We start from the raw sequence: 14,216 nt of genomic DNA, 5'->3' as shown, positions 1-14,216 counted from the left end.
GAAAATAAGTTGTGCTGAATAGAATGACTATTCCTCTCTGTGTGTCTTTTTGTAACCTAAGGTTTTGCCTAGAGGAATTCTCTATGTTTTGAATCTAATTACCCTGTAAGGTATTTACCATCGTTATCTTACAGAGATGATCTTTTTCTTTTTACTGTTTCTTCTATTAAAATGTTTCTTTTCAAGAACTGAATGTATTTTTCATTGTTCTAAGATCCAAGGGCTTGGGTCTGTGTTCACCTATGCAAATTGGTGAGGATTTTTACCAAACCTTCCCCAGGAAGTGAGGTGCAAGGGTTGAGAGAATTTTTTTGGGGAAAGACTTTTCCAAACTACGTATTTCTCAGGAACCCAGAGAAATGTTTGGTGGTGGCAGTAGAAAATCAAGGCACGGGGTAAAATAGTTTGTACCTTGGGGAAGTTTTCACCTAAGCTGGTAAAAGTAAGCTTAGGGGGTTTGCATGCAGGTCCCCACATTTGTAGGCTAGTGTTCAAAGTGGGGAAGGAACTTTGACATACCGTATCAAAGATATTAACATTTATGATGACGGCAAGACTATTTTTAGTTAACTCGTAGACGTATTTAGCATCTTAAAGCTGAGCTCTGTGTGTAGATAATATGCATGCAAGAGGGATAGTTTTGTGAACTGCACAACTCTGTAGCATGCTGTGGTCTCCTCGTGAGCTCCTCTGGTCATCATGTGGTCTCCATCAAGCCAAATTACTGAACCTACCTTTCCTACTTTGGGGAGAAACCTATCAACAGAAGGACATAAGATACTCTGGTGATTGGCATCCTATAAATAGCGATATAATCTGCAGTCCTCTTACATGACTTACAGGTTTTACATTCCACCTGCTGGGGCCAGGACAATGAGGTTACTCTGAAATCAGGAATAACTGAGAAGAAGACATCAGCTACACTTGCAAACAATTTAGATGTTTCACCTGTATCTAGCTTTCAGTTCCTTTGATTCCAAATTTCTTGCTAAGGCTGGTTGAATATTTTTCTCAAGCAGTTTTTTTTTATTTCAAATTGGATTTTCCATTTAACTATTTTTTCCAAGAAATTGTCTTGTCACTGGTTTCAGAGTAGCAGCCATGTTAGTCTGTATCCATAAAAAGAAAAGGAGTACTTGTGGCACATTGGATGCATCCAATGAAGTGAGCTGTAGCTGTGGAAAGCTTATGCTCTAATAAATTTGTTAGTCTCTAAGGTGCCACAAGTACTCCTTGTCTTTTCACTGGAAATTTTAAGCTTTCCATCAAAATACCAAACTCCCGTCCTCCCTAAACCATGGCTGTGGGACTCTGGTGATGTTCCAGGGCAGTTCAGCAAGAGGAGAGACCATCATTCATCATGGGGGATGTAGTATAGACTGGGAGCCTGGCCCATGGAAGAGATTGGTGCTGTGTGTTATCAGAGGCACATCCGTGGTATTTCCGAGTCGAAATATTAAGTTTTTAGCAAAAAGATTTTGGTCTCCAGAAAAAAAACAACACACTTTGTGGGTCAGCTCTATGCAGTACCCAGCTTGCACTGAAAACAGCAGGATGAAATATACCCCATACCTCATATTCTGTAACTCTGGTAGAAATTGCATCAATTAATAACAAAGTAAGAAAGAGTCGCTCTAATTAATCCCCAGGGCACCAATTACACTGAGGGTGGCTTTGATTCATTGAATGCATTAATTAGGTGTTGTGTCTCTCTGAGCTCAGGTATTCCCAGTTGCTTCAGGAATCATGTCCCACAGATCACCCATCTTAGTTTAAAGCTTCCCGAATGTGCCAAACTTACAGTTTTTGACTATGAGGAAACACCAACCCATCTCTCTCTCTCTCTCTTCCCAGCAGGTACGTGCTATTGTCCTGAATTATTCTCACACACACAAACAAGCAGACACCAAGGGGATCAGCAGACCTCCAGCACCAAAAGCCTCAGCCCCAACTCTGACCCCTTCAGCAAAAGGAGCGACCTCCTTTGGTTGGAAACAAATAGGCAATTACACAGTCACTGAAGCTAGGGCTTTTCCAAAAAGCTTAATTAGCACAGGAAGCAACTTTACCCTAAACGAACATGCCAAGCCGCAGAGCTCCCCTTGCCCAAAGAGAGTAAAATGATTAACACTCCTTTACGCTCACCCCTTCTTTAGCTAAGGAATAATCCCTTTAGGCTGATGCTTTCCCAGCAGAGTCACAAGTCACTGTTTTCTGTCTGGATTAGTGAACAGGAGTGTTTGTGTGGGGGGGCATGATTAAGATGCCTATCATTGTATTTGCACAGTCTGTGCATTTTATCAAACACCTGGAATGACCAGCTGTGAACATCTGGCTCTGTGGACGAAGCCCTTCCTGGAGTGGGTACTGATGTCCATTAAGAAACTGGTCTCCATTTATCATCACTTACTTCATTACAGAGAAGGGACAGGTTTTCTGCACCATCCACCTGCCCACATCTCTGTAGCAGCCTGATCTCTGTGCGGAGGAGATGGAAGAGGGAAATCACTCAGAGGCAACTGAGTTCATTCTCTCAGGATTGACAGATCGTCCGGAGCTGCAGGTCCCCCTGTTTATGGTGTTCCTATTGATTTATGGTATCACCCTGGTGGGGAATGGGGGGATGATCTTGTTAATCAGGATTGATCCCCGACTCCACACCCCCATGTACTTTTTCCTCAGTAATTTGTCTTTCTGTGACCTCTGCTATTCCTCAACAATTTCCCCTAAGATGCTGCTGAATTTCTTTGCCGAGAGGAAAAGCATTTCTTACACGGCCTGTGCTGTGCAAATGTATCTCTTTGTCTCTTTTGCAGATATTGAGTGCCTCTTGCTGGCTGTCATGGCATATGACCGTTATGTGGCCATCTGTAACCCGCTGCTCTATACGGTCACTATGTCCAGGCAGCTTTGTAAGCAGCTGGTGGCTGGGGTGTGCGCTGTGGGGTTGGTAGATTCAATGATACACACATTTTGTACATTTCGGCTGTCGTTCTGCACCTCCAACATTATCAGTCATTTCTTCTGTGACATTCCCCAACTACTGGCACTCTCCTGCTCTGACACCCACATCAATGAGATTGTGATGTTTGCCTTCATTGGCTGTATTCTAGTGAGCAGCTTTGTGACTGTCCTCCTCTCCTATTTCTATATCATCTCCACCATCCTGCAGATCCACTCTGCTGAAGGCCAGCGCAAGGCCTTTTCCACCTGCACTTTCCACTTGACTGCGGTGGTAATATTTTATGGCATCCAACTCTTCATTTACTTACGTCCCACCTCCAGCTATTCCATGGACATGGACAAAATAACCTCAGTGTTTTACACACTGGTGATCCCCATGTTGAACCCCCTCATCTACAGCCTGAGGAACACGGAAGTGAAGGATGCCCTGAGGAAAGTAATGAATAAACTCCTAACCAATTCTCAAATCTGTTAACTCAATACCATAAGAGTGATGGGAAGTGGAAATAGGTGAATTCAATTCCCAGCCCTTTTTAATGTAATTTCACATATCCTATGATAGTATTGTTCATTACTGTTACTGTTATTAATTTGTTTGTATTCCAACAAGGCCTGTAGGCCCCAATTAAGATCAGGGTTTTATTAAGCTACTCTCCCAGCAAAATTCTAGGGGGCACCTGTTTCACATGTGTGAATATATGTGGTGTGCTTTGAAAACATAGATCTATATGTATTGGGAAAGAACAGGAGGGCATCTAATCTATCTCTCCCTCTGCTTTGCATTGGGTTTAGTTTCAATATGCAGTTGCAAGTATGAAGTGTGTGGTTTCTGTGGCTGAACCAAAGGGAGTTTTGTACACACTCCTGATCCTCTGTAGCCCTTTATGTCCTCTGTGGGGTTGTTGTAGAGATTGTCGCCGGGTTTGTATCCATTCATGTGGAGGAGAAAAGTGATTTCCATCATAACGGCCTTCATTTTAAGTTAAGTGAGCAACAAAACAACAAGTAAGAACAAGAGTAACATATCAAAAAGAGAACATGGTGTGTGTGCATCCTCGGTGAGAAGCTGCACTGAACTGAACACAAAGTAAAATGGAAAGGGTGAGTTTTCTCTAGGACATAAATTATACAGAAAGAAAAAGTCATATCAGACATGAGATGTTTATACCACATCAGCAGGTTAGCTATGAGGTCTTACTTTTAGTTCTTAGGGTAAGTCCTATGGACTCTGAAGAATAGGATTCTGGGAATTGTACAGCTCAGGTTACAGATAGTGAGAAATGAGTAGAGCTGGGACAATAGCGGATTTTTGGGTTCATGGGTGGTTATAAAACATTCAGAAACAAATTCAGTTCAATCTGATCCAAATCTGAAATTTTCCTTAAATGTTTGGCAAATTGAAAACATTGACAGAAATGTCCTGTGGGTCGAAGGAACTATTTAGCATGACCAGAAATGGAACATTTCCTTTCCTTCCTGGATACTTTTTGATGTCAAAGCAAAGACAATGTAGAGCCACACTGACAAAAGTGATGGGAATGGAAGAGGCAGTAATGGTGCTGTTTCCCTTGTAGACTTTAACCTAGTGATTAGATCACTCCCATTGGTAGTGGGAGATTCTGGTCAATCCTCCCTCTCTCTGATGGGGAGAAACAATTTGAAAGTGGGTCTCCCACATTTCTGGACAGTATCCTGGTGACTGGGCTATGTTCTGTCCTGCATCATTTTCAGGACTGGTCTACGCTACTCCTGTAAATTGATCTAAGTTATGCTACTTCAAGTTGACTAAGTCCACACCATGCTATGTCAATGGGAGAGTTACGTTACTGAAGTACTGTAACACAGATAATCCAACAGCGTTAGTGTAAATCAGCCCTGAGGAATATCCACAATGGAACACAGTCTCTGAGGGACATGGAGTACAGATTTCAACAGGTGAGCGCTCTCCCACTGACTTAGCATGTCTTCCCCTGACCTTCTCAATCAACACCATTTCATCTATTGCAGTAGTACCAATTGAGCCAGTTGTGTAGATACGGCCTCAGTCTCTCCTGTTGAAGCTCTTGCATTGTGGATAAAACACGAGAAGAATCACAGGGCCAGAAAGAGAGAATGACTCTATAGACAAGTGGTTCGGGGCACCAACATGTTCAACTTCGTGTCTCTGTTCCAATTGTTTTTTAATTAGTTTTCCACCGTAGAACAACTTTGAAAGGAGAGATTGAGAGCAACCCAGACAGGAATAGCACATCACTCAGGGGCTAGGATGCTTTCTGGAAATACAGGAAACTCAAGTGCACATCTTTGCCCAGCACTGGACAGAAGGGAGAATTGAACCTGGATCTCTCACCTCACACATGAACACCCTACCTATTGAGCTAAAAATTACAAAGAGAGGGAGCATCACCACCTCCTACCAGTGGCTGCTTTGCGACCGGCACCTAAATCCTCCTCCCCCACACACATTGTTTTGGGACAAGGCTATTAGGAGACTTTGTAACACATTTGTGAATAATTTCAGGTGAACCCCAATGGCATTGTTTTTTACAATAAATTATTCATAAATTTAATAGTGAAAAGTGCAAGGTCATGCATTTAGGGATTGTCATAAATATAAAGGGAAGGGTAAACCCCTTTGAAATCCCTCCTGGCCAGGGGAAAGCTCCTCTCACCTGTAAAGGGTTAAGAAGCTAAAGGTAACCTCGCTGGCACCTGACCAAAATGACCAATGAGGAGACAAGATATTTTCAAAAGCTGGGAGGAGGGAGAGAAACAAAGGGTCTGTGTCTGTCTGTATGCTGGGTCTTTGCCGGGGATAGACCAGGAATGGAATCTTAGAACTTTTAGTAAGTAATCTAGCTAGGTATGTGTTAGATTATGATTTCTTTAAATGGCTGAGAAAAGAATTGTGCTGAATAGAATAACTATTTCTGTCTGTGTATCTTTTTTGTAACTTAAGGTTTTGCCTAGAGGGGTTCTCTATGTTTTTGAATCTAATTACCCTGTAAGATATCTACCATCCTGATTTTACAGGGGGGATTTCTTTATTTCTATTTACTTCTATTTTTTATTAAAAGTCTTCTTGTAAAAAACTGAATGCTTTTTCATTGTTCTCAGATCCAAGGGTTCAGGTCTGTGGTCACCTATGCAAATTGGTGAGGCTTTTTATCCAACATTTCCCAGGAAAGGGGGGGTGCAAGTGTTGGGAGGATTGTTCATTGTTCTTAAGATCCAAGGGTCTGGGTCTGTAGTCACCTAGGCAAATTGGTGAGGCTTTTTACCAAACCTTGTCCAGGAAGTGGGGTGCAAGGTTTTGGGAAGTATTTTGGGGGGAAGGACGCGTCCAAACAGCTCTTCCCCAGTAACCAGTATTAGTTTGGTGGTGGTAGCGGCCAGTCCAAGGACAACGTGTGGAATATTTTGTACCTTGGGGAAGTTTTGACCTAAGCTGGTAAAGATAAGCTTAGGAGGTTTTTCATGCAGGTCCCCACATCTGTACCCTAGAGTTCAGAGTGGGGGAGGAACCTTGACAGGGATTAATAACAAGAATTTTTGTTATAAACTGGGGATGCATCAATTGGAAGTAACAGAGGAGGAGAAGGACCTCGTAGTATTGGTTGACCGCAGGATTACTATGAGCCACCAATGTGATATGGCCGTGAAAAAAAGCTAATGCGGTCTTGGGATGCATCAGGCGAGGTATTTCCAGTAGAGATAAGGAGGTGTTAGTACCGTTCTACAAGGCACTGGTGAGACCTCATCTGGAATACTGTGTGCAGTTCTGGTCTCCTATGTTTAAGAAAGATGAATTCAAACTGGAGCAGGCACAGAGAAGGGTACTCAGTTCCTTACAGGCCGAGGACAAATTCCCAGGAAAGCTCACATGTGGATTGGCGTCTCTCAAAGTTCATTGTTAGCTTAAGCGTTTCTCGATTGGGCACTTTCAGAGAATAGCCTTTTCTCAAGAAGCTGACCAAGTGCTTCACTGAGGCTACTTAAAATCAAACAAGTACATAACAAGTATTCATAACTTCGAATACAAAAATGTTACATGCATGGAAATAGGATGAATATATGCAGTAGATCATAACCTTTGCAGATATATTCTTACATGGCATATCTAGCATAAACCACATTCCAGTTATGTCATATTTACACTCATAAGCATATTTCTAGAAAGCATTATGGGGTGCAACGTCACATCCTCCTCCTGAACACACTGCCAGAGGCTTGGACACTGTCCATGGTGGAGGCAGTGCATGTAAAATCCCTGTTTGTTTCTGTTCACACCCCTTTTTAGTACCTTTAAAACGTATGATGTCATTCATAGGTTTTCTAGCAAGGTTTGGGGTTCTTGGTCCCCGGATGTCTCAAAAGAGGTTGGGGTGTAGTATTGCAAATTGAAGGTAGACAGCAATATCTATTAAAGTGTAGGTGTCTTGGCATTTATCCACCAATGCCTTGAGGCAGTGTGCCTCAGTTTCCCCTTCCATACAGCAGCGTAGGCCTGTTATGCTTTTGATGCTATGCCAAGCTTCCAGCCTCTTTACAGTATAAGCCAAAAAGTGACATGCTTTGGGGACTGTCTTGTCATCATCGCTAGCATGAACAAAAGTTTTTTCCACAAAATAGTTGTGTCCCACATCTTTCAAGGGTTTATCACAAGTATTATCTCCTTTGTCTTGACCAATAGATAAAGTAGGAAAAGACACAAGATTAACAGAAAATCTTCGGCGGACAGGCTTTGTACACACAATGTAGCTTGTTTAGTGTCTATTGCATTTCCCAATTCCTTTGTGTACCCTGGTAGGTGCTCTGATGCAGATTCTTCTGCCTCACTTTTAATTTAGGCATGTGTTTGAGGCTTTGGCAAGGAAAGGGGGCACTGCAACCATGCCTGCCCTTGGCCCCTCCCTCTTTTGAAACTTTCCAAGTGCAGAGTTTTTCTCCCACCAGCCTTGAAGAGACTGTGTTATTTTTTATAAGGATATCAGGAATAACATTCTTTGTGTGCTTTGAGCGCTTTGGATGGGTAAGATCCCTTCAATTACTAACAGGTCAGCTGGGTGGGCGTCTCTCTGATCCCCCCCTCACCTTCTATCTGGACTTCCTTCTCTGGGCTCTCCTCGGGGTCAGACACTCCTGCGTCCCCCAAGAGGGAGGGTTACTCTGGTCCAGCTGTGGGCTCACAGCGACCAGCTATGACAGACCCTTCCCTGGCTAGCAAAATCCCGCTCTTTCCCTCAGGTTGGGCTTGCTTCCAGCTACAGAGTCCCTGGGGTCTGTTCCCACCACAGCGGTTACCAGGACTTCAACTTCCACCTTTGGGGTACGTTTCTGTGCACCCCAGAGCAGGGCCTGTCCCCTGCCGACCTGCAACTTCCTGGCAGTCAGCATCTGGGACGGCCTCCTTGATACAGGTGGAATATTCCCCTCCCCCAGGCAGATGATCACAGGACAGGAGCTGGCTTTGTCCAGCCCCTCCTGCAGGGACTTGCCTTGAGCCCCGGAGCTACAGGAACTGATTACAGACATTCCTGCCCCTAAAGCTGCATGCTTCACTGCTACAGAGGAATTTAAGAGACTCTCTCCTATTCCCCGACTAGCCCAAGTGACTTCACACACACACACACCCTGCCCTGGGGCTTTGAGCACAAGATACCTTCTCGCTGTTAACCAAGCCAGGGACAGATTCCGCCACATCAAAGAAATCATTCCCCAGTCGAAACAGTGCAAGATTGTGAGCCACTGTAGCAACAGTCAGCTCAGCCTGCAAATCACCAGTTTCCATGTGCACCTTAGCTAAAGGGGCAAGGACTTTCTAACCTCCCACCAGTTCTAATTCTGCCATTTTCCATGGCAACAGATCCTTCTCCTGGATCAGGTCTCTCCTCACCACAGAAATCTCTGCACCCATGTCCCTCAATCCTAGGAGAACTTTTCCATTCAGTTTAACAGCATGCATGTGCTCACAGCTTGGTTGGGTAGAAGCCACCTTAACAAATCCTGTGTGGAAAGAGGCAGCAGCCTGGTCTGAGAAGCAGCAGCTTCACGTGTTACCTGCTGACTGTTCCTACTCAGCAAAGGACATTTCTTCCTCAGGTGCTCAGTGGACTCACAATCTGAGCACCTCTTGGGCTCCTCTGCGCGTACAGGAGACTTGGGACGAGTAACAGGGGAATGGGGAGGTGAACGCTCAGCCTCCACTTTCCCTGGGATAAAACGGTAATTCTGCTTCCCCCAACCCGGTGTCCCTCTGCCACTGGTTTCTGTTTAGTTGCAGCTTGCGACAGCTCAAAAGAGTCTGCAAACTCAGCCAATCCACCCACTGCATCCAACTTTTTGTCCCACAAAACCTGTTTCTTAAATTTACCACAGTTTGAAGCATTATCAATACCCATCTTATTGAATATGTCCAGAGCTCTTCCAGTCAATTTTAAGACCAATGTGGTCCTTTTTTGATTGTCAGGAATTGTATGGAGGATGCACAAACGTGATGAAATATTCGGCAATATCACTGGACTCATCATACTGTGGACATTGTTGCTCCCATTTGTGTATTTTGGGGAAGTGGGGCCTGATGCTGGTGGGTTTTGTCTCTTCCACTCAATAACAGCCAGTTCATGCTTCTGGGCCTCAATCTGGGCCTCAATCATGCTTCTGGGCCTCTTAACTCCAGGGCTTATTTGTCCCTGGCTGCCTCTGCTTCCCTAGCCCTTTTATGGGCAGCTTCTTCCCTGGCTGCCTCTCCCTCTTTGAGCTTCAATTGAAACTCCATGTCCTTTGCCTTCTCTTCTGCTTCCAGTCTGGCCAGCTCTACCTTAGCAGCTGCCGCACTGGTAGTCATTTTTCTGCTTTCTTGTGCTGGGCCACACCGCCTCTGCAGTTCACTGAAACTGAGATGCACTCAGCTCAGGGGCCTCTTAGTTAACAGAGACTTTCCCATTGCCCAGTGTCCAGGCTTTCTGGGCAGTCTGCAACTTCTGCAGTTTTAGCTTCTTTTGATCTTCACTCTTACTTATTTTGCTTCTTTTTCTGTCCCTATTTCCCTTACCCGAAATAAATAACAAACCAGTAACCACTTTGTCTGTTCTCCACCCACCACACCCAAAACTAATGCAAAATCACAACCAGTGTATCAAAGGAATCAGTTGTGCACAGATCCTGCTTGACTACACCACTGTGAGGTGTTGGGTCTCAGAAACCCCTTTGGGACTGCCACCTGATGTGCTGAGTCTCCCTCTGAACCTGTTTCCCCTGAAAGCTTGGGACTTAACTACCTTATCTTGTTTGAGCCAAACACACTTGCCTGCTGCAAACCCAGATCCAAGTCTCAACCATGTCCCCCACAAGCTGCAGGCTTCACTGAAAACAACTTAAGAAGTGCTCCTGTCTCCAGCACTCAGATACCCAGCTCCCAATGGGGTCCGAACCCTAAATAAATCTGTTTTACTCTGTACAAAGCTTATACAGGGTAAACTCATAAACTGTTTGCCTTTATAACACTGATAGAGAGATACACTCTGCTGTTTGCCCTCTTCCCCCCCCCCCCACCAGCTATTAATACATACTCAGGGTTAATTAATAAGTAAAAAGTGATTTTATTAAATACAAAAAAGTAGGATTTAAGTTGGTCCAAGTAATAACAGACAGAACAAAGTGAATTACCAAACAAAATAAAATAAAACACATAACTCTAAACCTAATACAGTAAAAAACTAAATGCAGGTAAATCTCACCCTCAGAGATGTTGCAATAAGCCTCTTTTACAGACTACACTTCCTCCTAGTCTGGGTCCAGCAATCAATCACACCCCTGTAGTTACTGTCCCTTGTTCCAGTTTCTTTCAGGCATCTCCTTGGGGTAGAAAGACTACCTTCTGTGACAGCTGAAGACAAAATGAAGGGGTTTCCCCGGGGGCTTATACAGTCTCTCTCTTGTGAGTGGAAATCCCCTCCCCCCTCCTAGGGAGAATCCAGCTCCAGATGGAGTTTTGGAGTCACATGGGCAAGTCACATGTCCATGCATGACTCAGTTCCTTACAGGCTGATGCCACATTCCCAGGAAAGCTCAGATGTGGATTGGTGTCTCTCAAAGTTCATTGTTATCTTAACTATTTCCTGATTGGGCACTTACAGAGAATAGTCTTTTCTTGAGAAGTTTTTTTGATGGGAAATTAGATTTTCCATTCAACTCTTTTTTCCATGAAATTATCTTTTCCCTGAAAATTATAAGATTTCCAGCAACATGCCAAACTCTCCTCCTCCCTGAACCATGGCTGTGGGAGTCTGGTGATGTTCCAGGGAAGTTCAGCAAGAGAAGAGAACATCATGCATCATGGGGGATGTAGTCCAGCCTGGAAGCCTGGCCCATGGAAGAGATTGGTGGTGTGTGGTATCTGAGGCACCCCCATGGTATTTCCAGGCTGAAATGTTCAGTTTTAGCAAAAAAAATTTGGTCTCTACAAAAAAACAAAAACAAAAAAACACCTTGTGGATCAGCTCTACGCAGTACCCAGCTGTCACTGAAAACAGCAGGATGAAATATACCCCAAATCTCATACTCCGTAACTGTGGTAGAAATTGCATCATTTAATAACACAGTGAGAAAGAGTAGGTTGAATTAATCCCCAGGGCACCAATTACACTGAGGGTGGCTTTAGGTCACTGAATGCATTAATTAGGTTTTATGGCTATCTGAGCTCAGTTATTCCCAGTTGCTTAAGGAATCATGTCCCACAGATCACAAATCTCTGTATAAAACTTCCCAAATGCTCCAAACTTGCAGATTTTGTCAATGGGGAAACACCACCACATCTCTCTCTCTCTTCTCAGCAGGTACGTGCTCTGGTCCTGAATTACAGTCACACACGTCCACACGCAGACACCATGGTGATCAACAGGTATTAAATTCCAGACCTGCAGCACTAAAAGACTCAGCCCAACTCCTACCCCTTCATCTAAAGAATGACCTGCTGGGCTCGAAAAAAGAGGCAATTACATAGTCTCTGAAGCCAGGGCTTCCCATTATGTCTCTGGGTTTTCATACAGGCTCAAGTAAATGCTAAAAAGCTTAATTAGCACAATGAGCAACTTTACCCCAAACGGAGAAGCCAAGCCATAGAGCTCCCCTTGCTCAAAGAGGGTGGAAAGATTGACACTCCTTTACTCTCACCCCTTGTTCAGCTAACAAATAATTTCTTCAGACAGAGATGATTTTCGCCCTGATTCTCTCACAGCAGAGTCACAAGTCACTACTTGTTGCTCGAAGTAGTGAACAGGAGTGTTTGTGCGGGGGGCATGATTAACCTGCGTGTCATTGTATTTGCACAGCATGTGCATTTTATCGAACACCTGGTATGACCAGCTGTGATCAGTACCAGCAGGTACTGATGACCATTGAGAAACTGATCTCCATTTATCTTCAATTACTTCATTACAGAGAAGGGACAAGTTTTCCACACCATCCACCTGCCCACATCTCTGTAGCAGCCTGATCTCTGTGCAGAGGAGATGGAAGAGGGAAATCACTCGGAGGTGACCGAGTTCATTCTGTCAGGACTGACAGATCGTCGGGAGCTGCAGGTTCCTCTGTTTGTGGTGTTCCTACTGATTTATGGTATCACCCTGCTAGGGAATGGGGGGATGATCTTGTTAATATCAATTGATCCCCGACTCCACACCCCCATGTACTTTTTCCTCAGTAATTTGTCTTTCTGTGACCTCTGCGTTTCCTTGATAATTTCCCCTCACATGTTGCTGAATTTCTTAGCCAAGAGGAAAAGCATTTCTTACACTACCTGTGCTGTGCAAATGTATCTCTCTATCGCTTTTTCAGATGTTGAGTGCCTCTTGCTGGCTGTGATGGCGTATGACCGTTATGTGGCCATCTGTAACCCGCTGCTCTATACAGTCACCATGTCTAGGCACCTTTGTAAACAGCTAGTGGCTGGGGTGTATGCTGTGGGGGTGGTGGATTCAATGATACACACATGTGTTACGTTTCGGCTGTCATTCTGCAGCTCCAACATCATCAATCATTTCTTCTGTGACATCCCCCCACTGTTGGCGCTCTCCTGCTCTGACACCCGCATCAATGAGATTGTGACATTTGCTTTCATGAGCTGCATTTCAGTGAGCAGCTTTGTGACTGTCCTCCTCTCCTATGTCTGTATCATCTCCACCATCCTGCAGATCCGCTCTGCTGAGGGCCGGCACAAAGCCTTCTCCACCTGCTCTTTCCACTTAACTGCTGTGGTCCTGCTTTTTGGCACCTTCCTCTTCATGTATTTGCGTCCCACCTCCAGCTATTCCATGGACAGAGACAAAGTGACCTCAGTGTTTTACACGCTGATGATCCCCATGTTGAACCCCTTCATCTACAGCCTGAGGAACACAGAGGTGAAGGACGCCCTGAGGAACTCAATGAAGAAACTCCTAACCAATTCTTGAATCTGTTTAACGCTGTATTGGTTTCGTGGTGGGGAGTGGAAACATGTGAATTCAATTCCCAGTCCATTACTAAGAAATTTCGCAGAGCCCATGGGAGTATTGTTCATTATTGTCTTGTTATTACTTTGTTTGTATCCCAACAAGGTCTGCTGGCCCCAACTGAGATCAGTGGATGAAACATGGGAAGCATAACAGAGCCAAAGAGAGAGAATGATTTTATGAGCTAGAGGCTGGTGGCTAGGGACACCCACCTAGAGCATGAAAAGTTCAACTTTATGTCTCAGGACATTGGGTGGCTGTTCGAGAGGGGCTTCTGTGACCCAACCCATCACAGAGAGTTTAGGAATAAAATTAGGAATAAAATTGCAAAAGTAAGAGAGAGAGATGGGGGAGAGAGAGAGAGAGAGAGTGTGAGCATGTGTGTGCGTGCACGTGCAGGGGGAGGATAGCTCAGTGGTTTGAGCATTGACCTAGTAAACCCCGGGTTGTGAGTTCAATCCTTGAGGGGGGCATTTAGGGACTGGGGCAAAAATTGGGGATTGGTCCTGCTTTAAGCTGCGGTTTGGACATGATGACATTCTGAGGTCCCTTCCAACCCTGATATTCTATGATAGCTAGAATCAGTGAATTTCTTCTGGACTAATCATTTATTGTCAAAAACAATACTGTTTGGATTGACCTGAAACTCTTCACAAATGTGTTACAAATACGCTGAATGGCTTTGTCCCAAAACAATGTGTGTGTGGGGGGGAGGATTTTCATAAAGGTCGCAGCACAGCCACTGTAGGAGGCACTGGTGGT

General features: G+C 44.4%; 2 protein-coding genes across 2 annotated transcripts; both read left to right on the top strand.

Moving 5' to 3' along the window:
* Positions 1-2,491: 2,491 nt before the first annotated feature.
* On the top strand, positions 2,492-3,439 carry LOC125629921 (olfactory receptor 5W2). The gene has a single exon (XM_048835254.2). It carries the CDS (start codon positions 2,492-2,494, stop codon positions 3,437-3,439), a length of 948 nt encoding a protein of 315 aa, XP_048691211.2.
* Positions 3,440-12,476: 9,037 nt separating this feature from the next.
* LOC142072285 (olfactory receptor 5AS1-like) lies at positions 12,477-13,415 on the top strand. Its single transcript, XM_075128981.1, has one exon. It carries the CDS (start codon positions 12,477-12,479, stop codon positions 13,413-13,415), a length of 939 nt encoding a protein of 312 aa, XP_074985082.1.
* Positions 13,416-14,216: the final 801 nt, after the last annotated feature.

Source organism: Caretta caretta, chromosome 6, assembly GCF_965140235.1.
Source record: "Caretta caretta isolate rCarCar2 chromosome 6, rCarCar1.hap1, whole genome shotgun sequence".
Classification (NCBI taxonomy): domain Eukaryota; kingdom Metazoa; phylum Chordata; order Testudines; family Cheloniidae; genus Caretta; species Caretta caretta.
The sequence above is the reverse complement of the archived record's forward strand: the minus strand, read 5'-3'. Positions and strand labels throughout refer to the sequence as shown.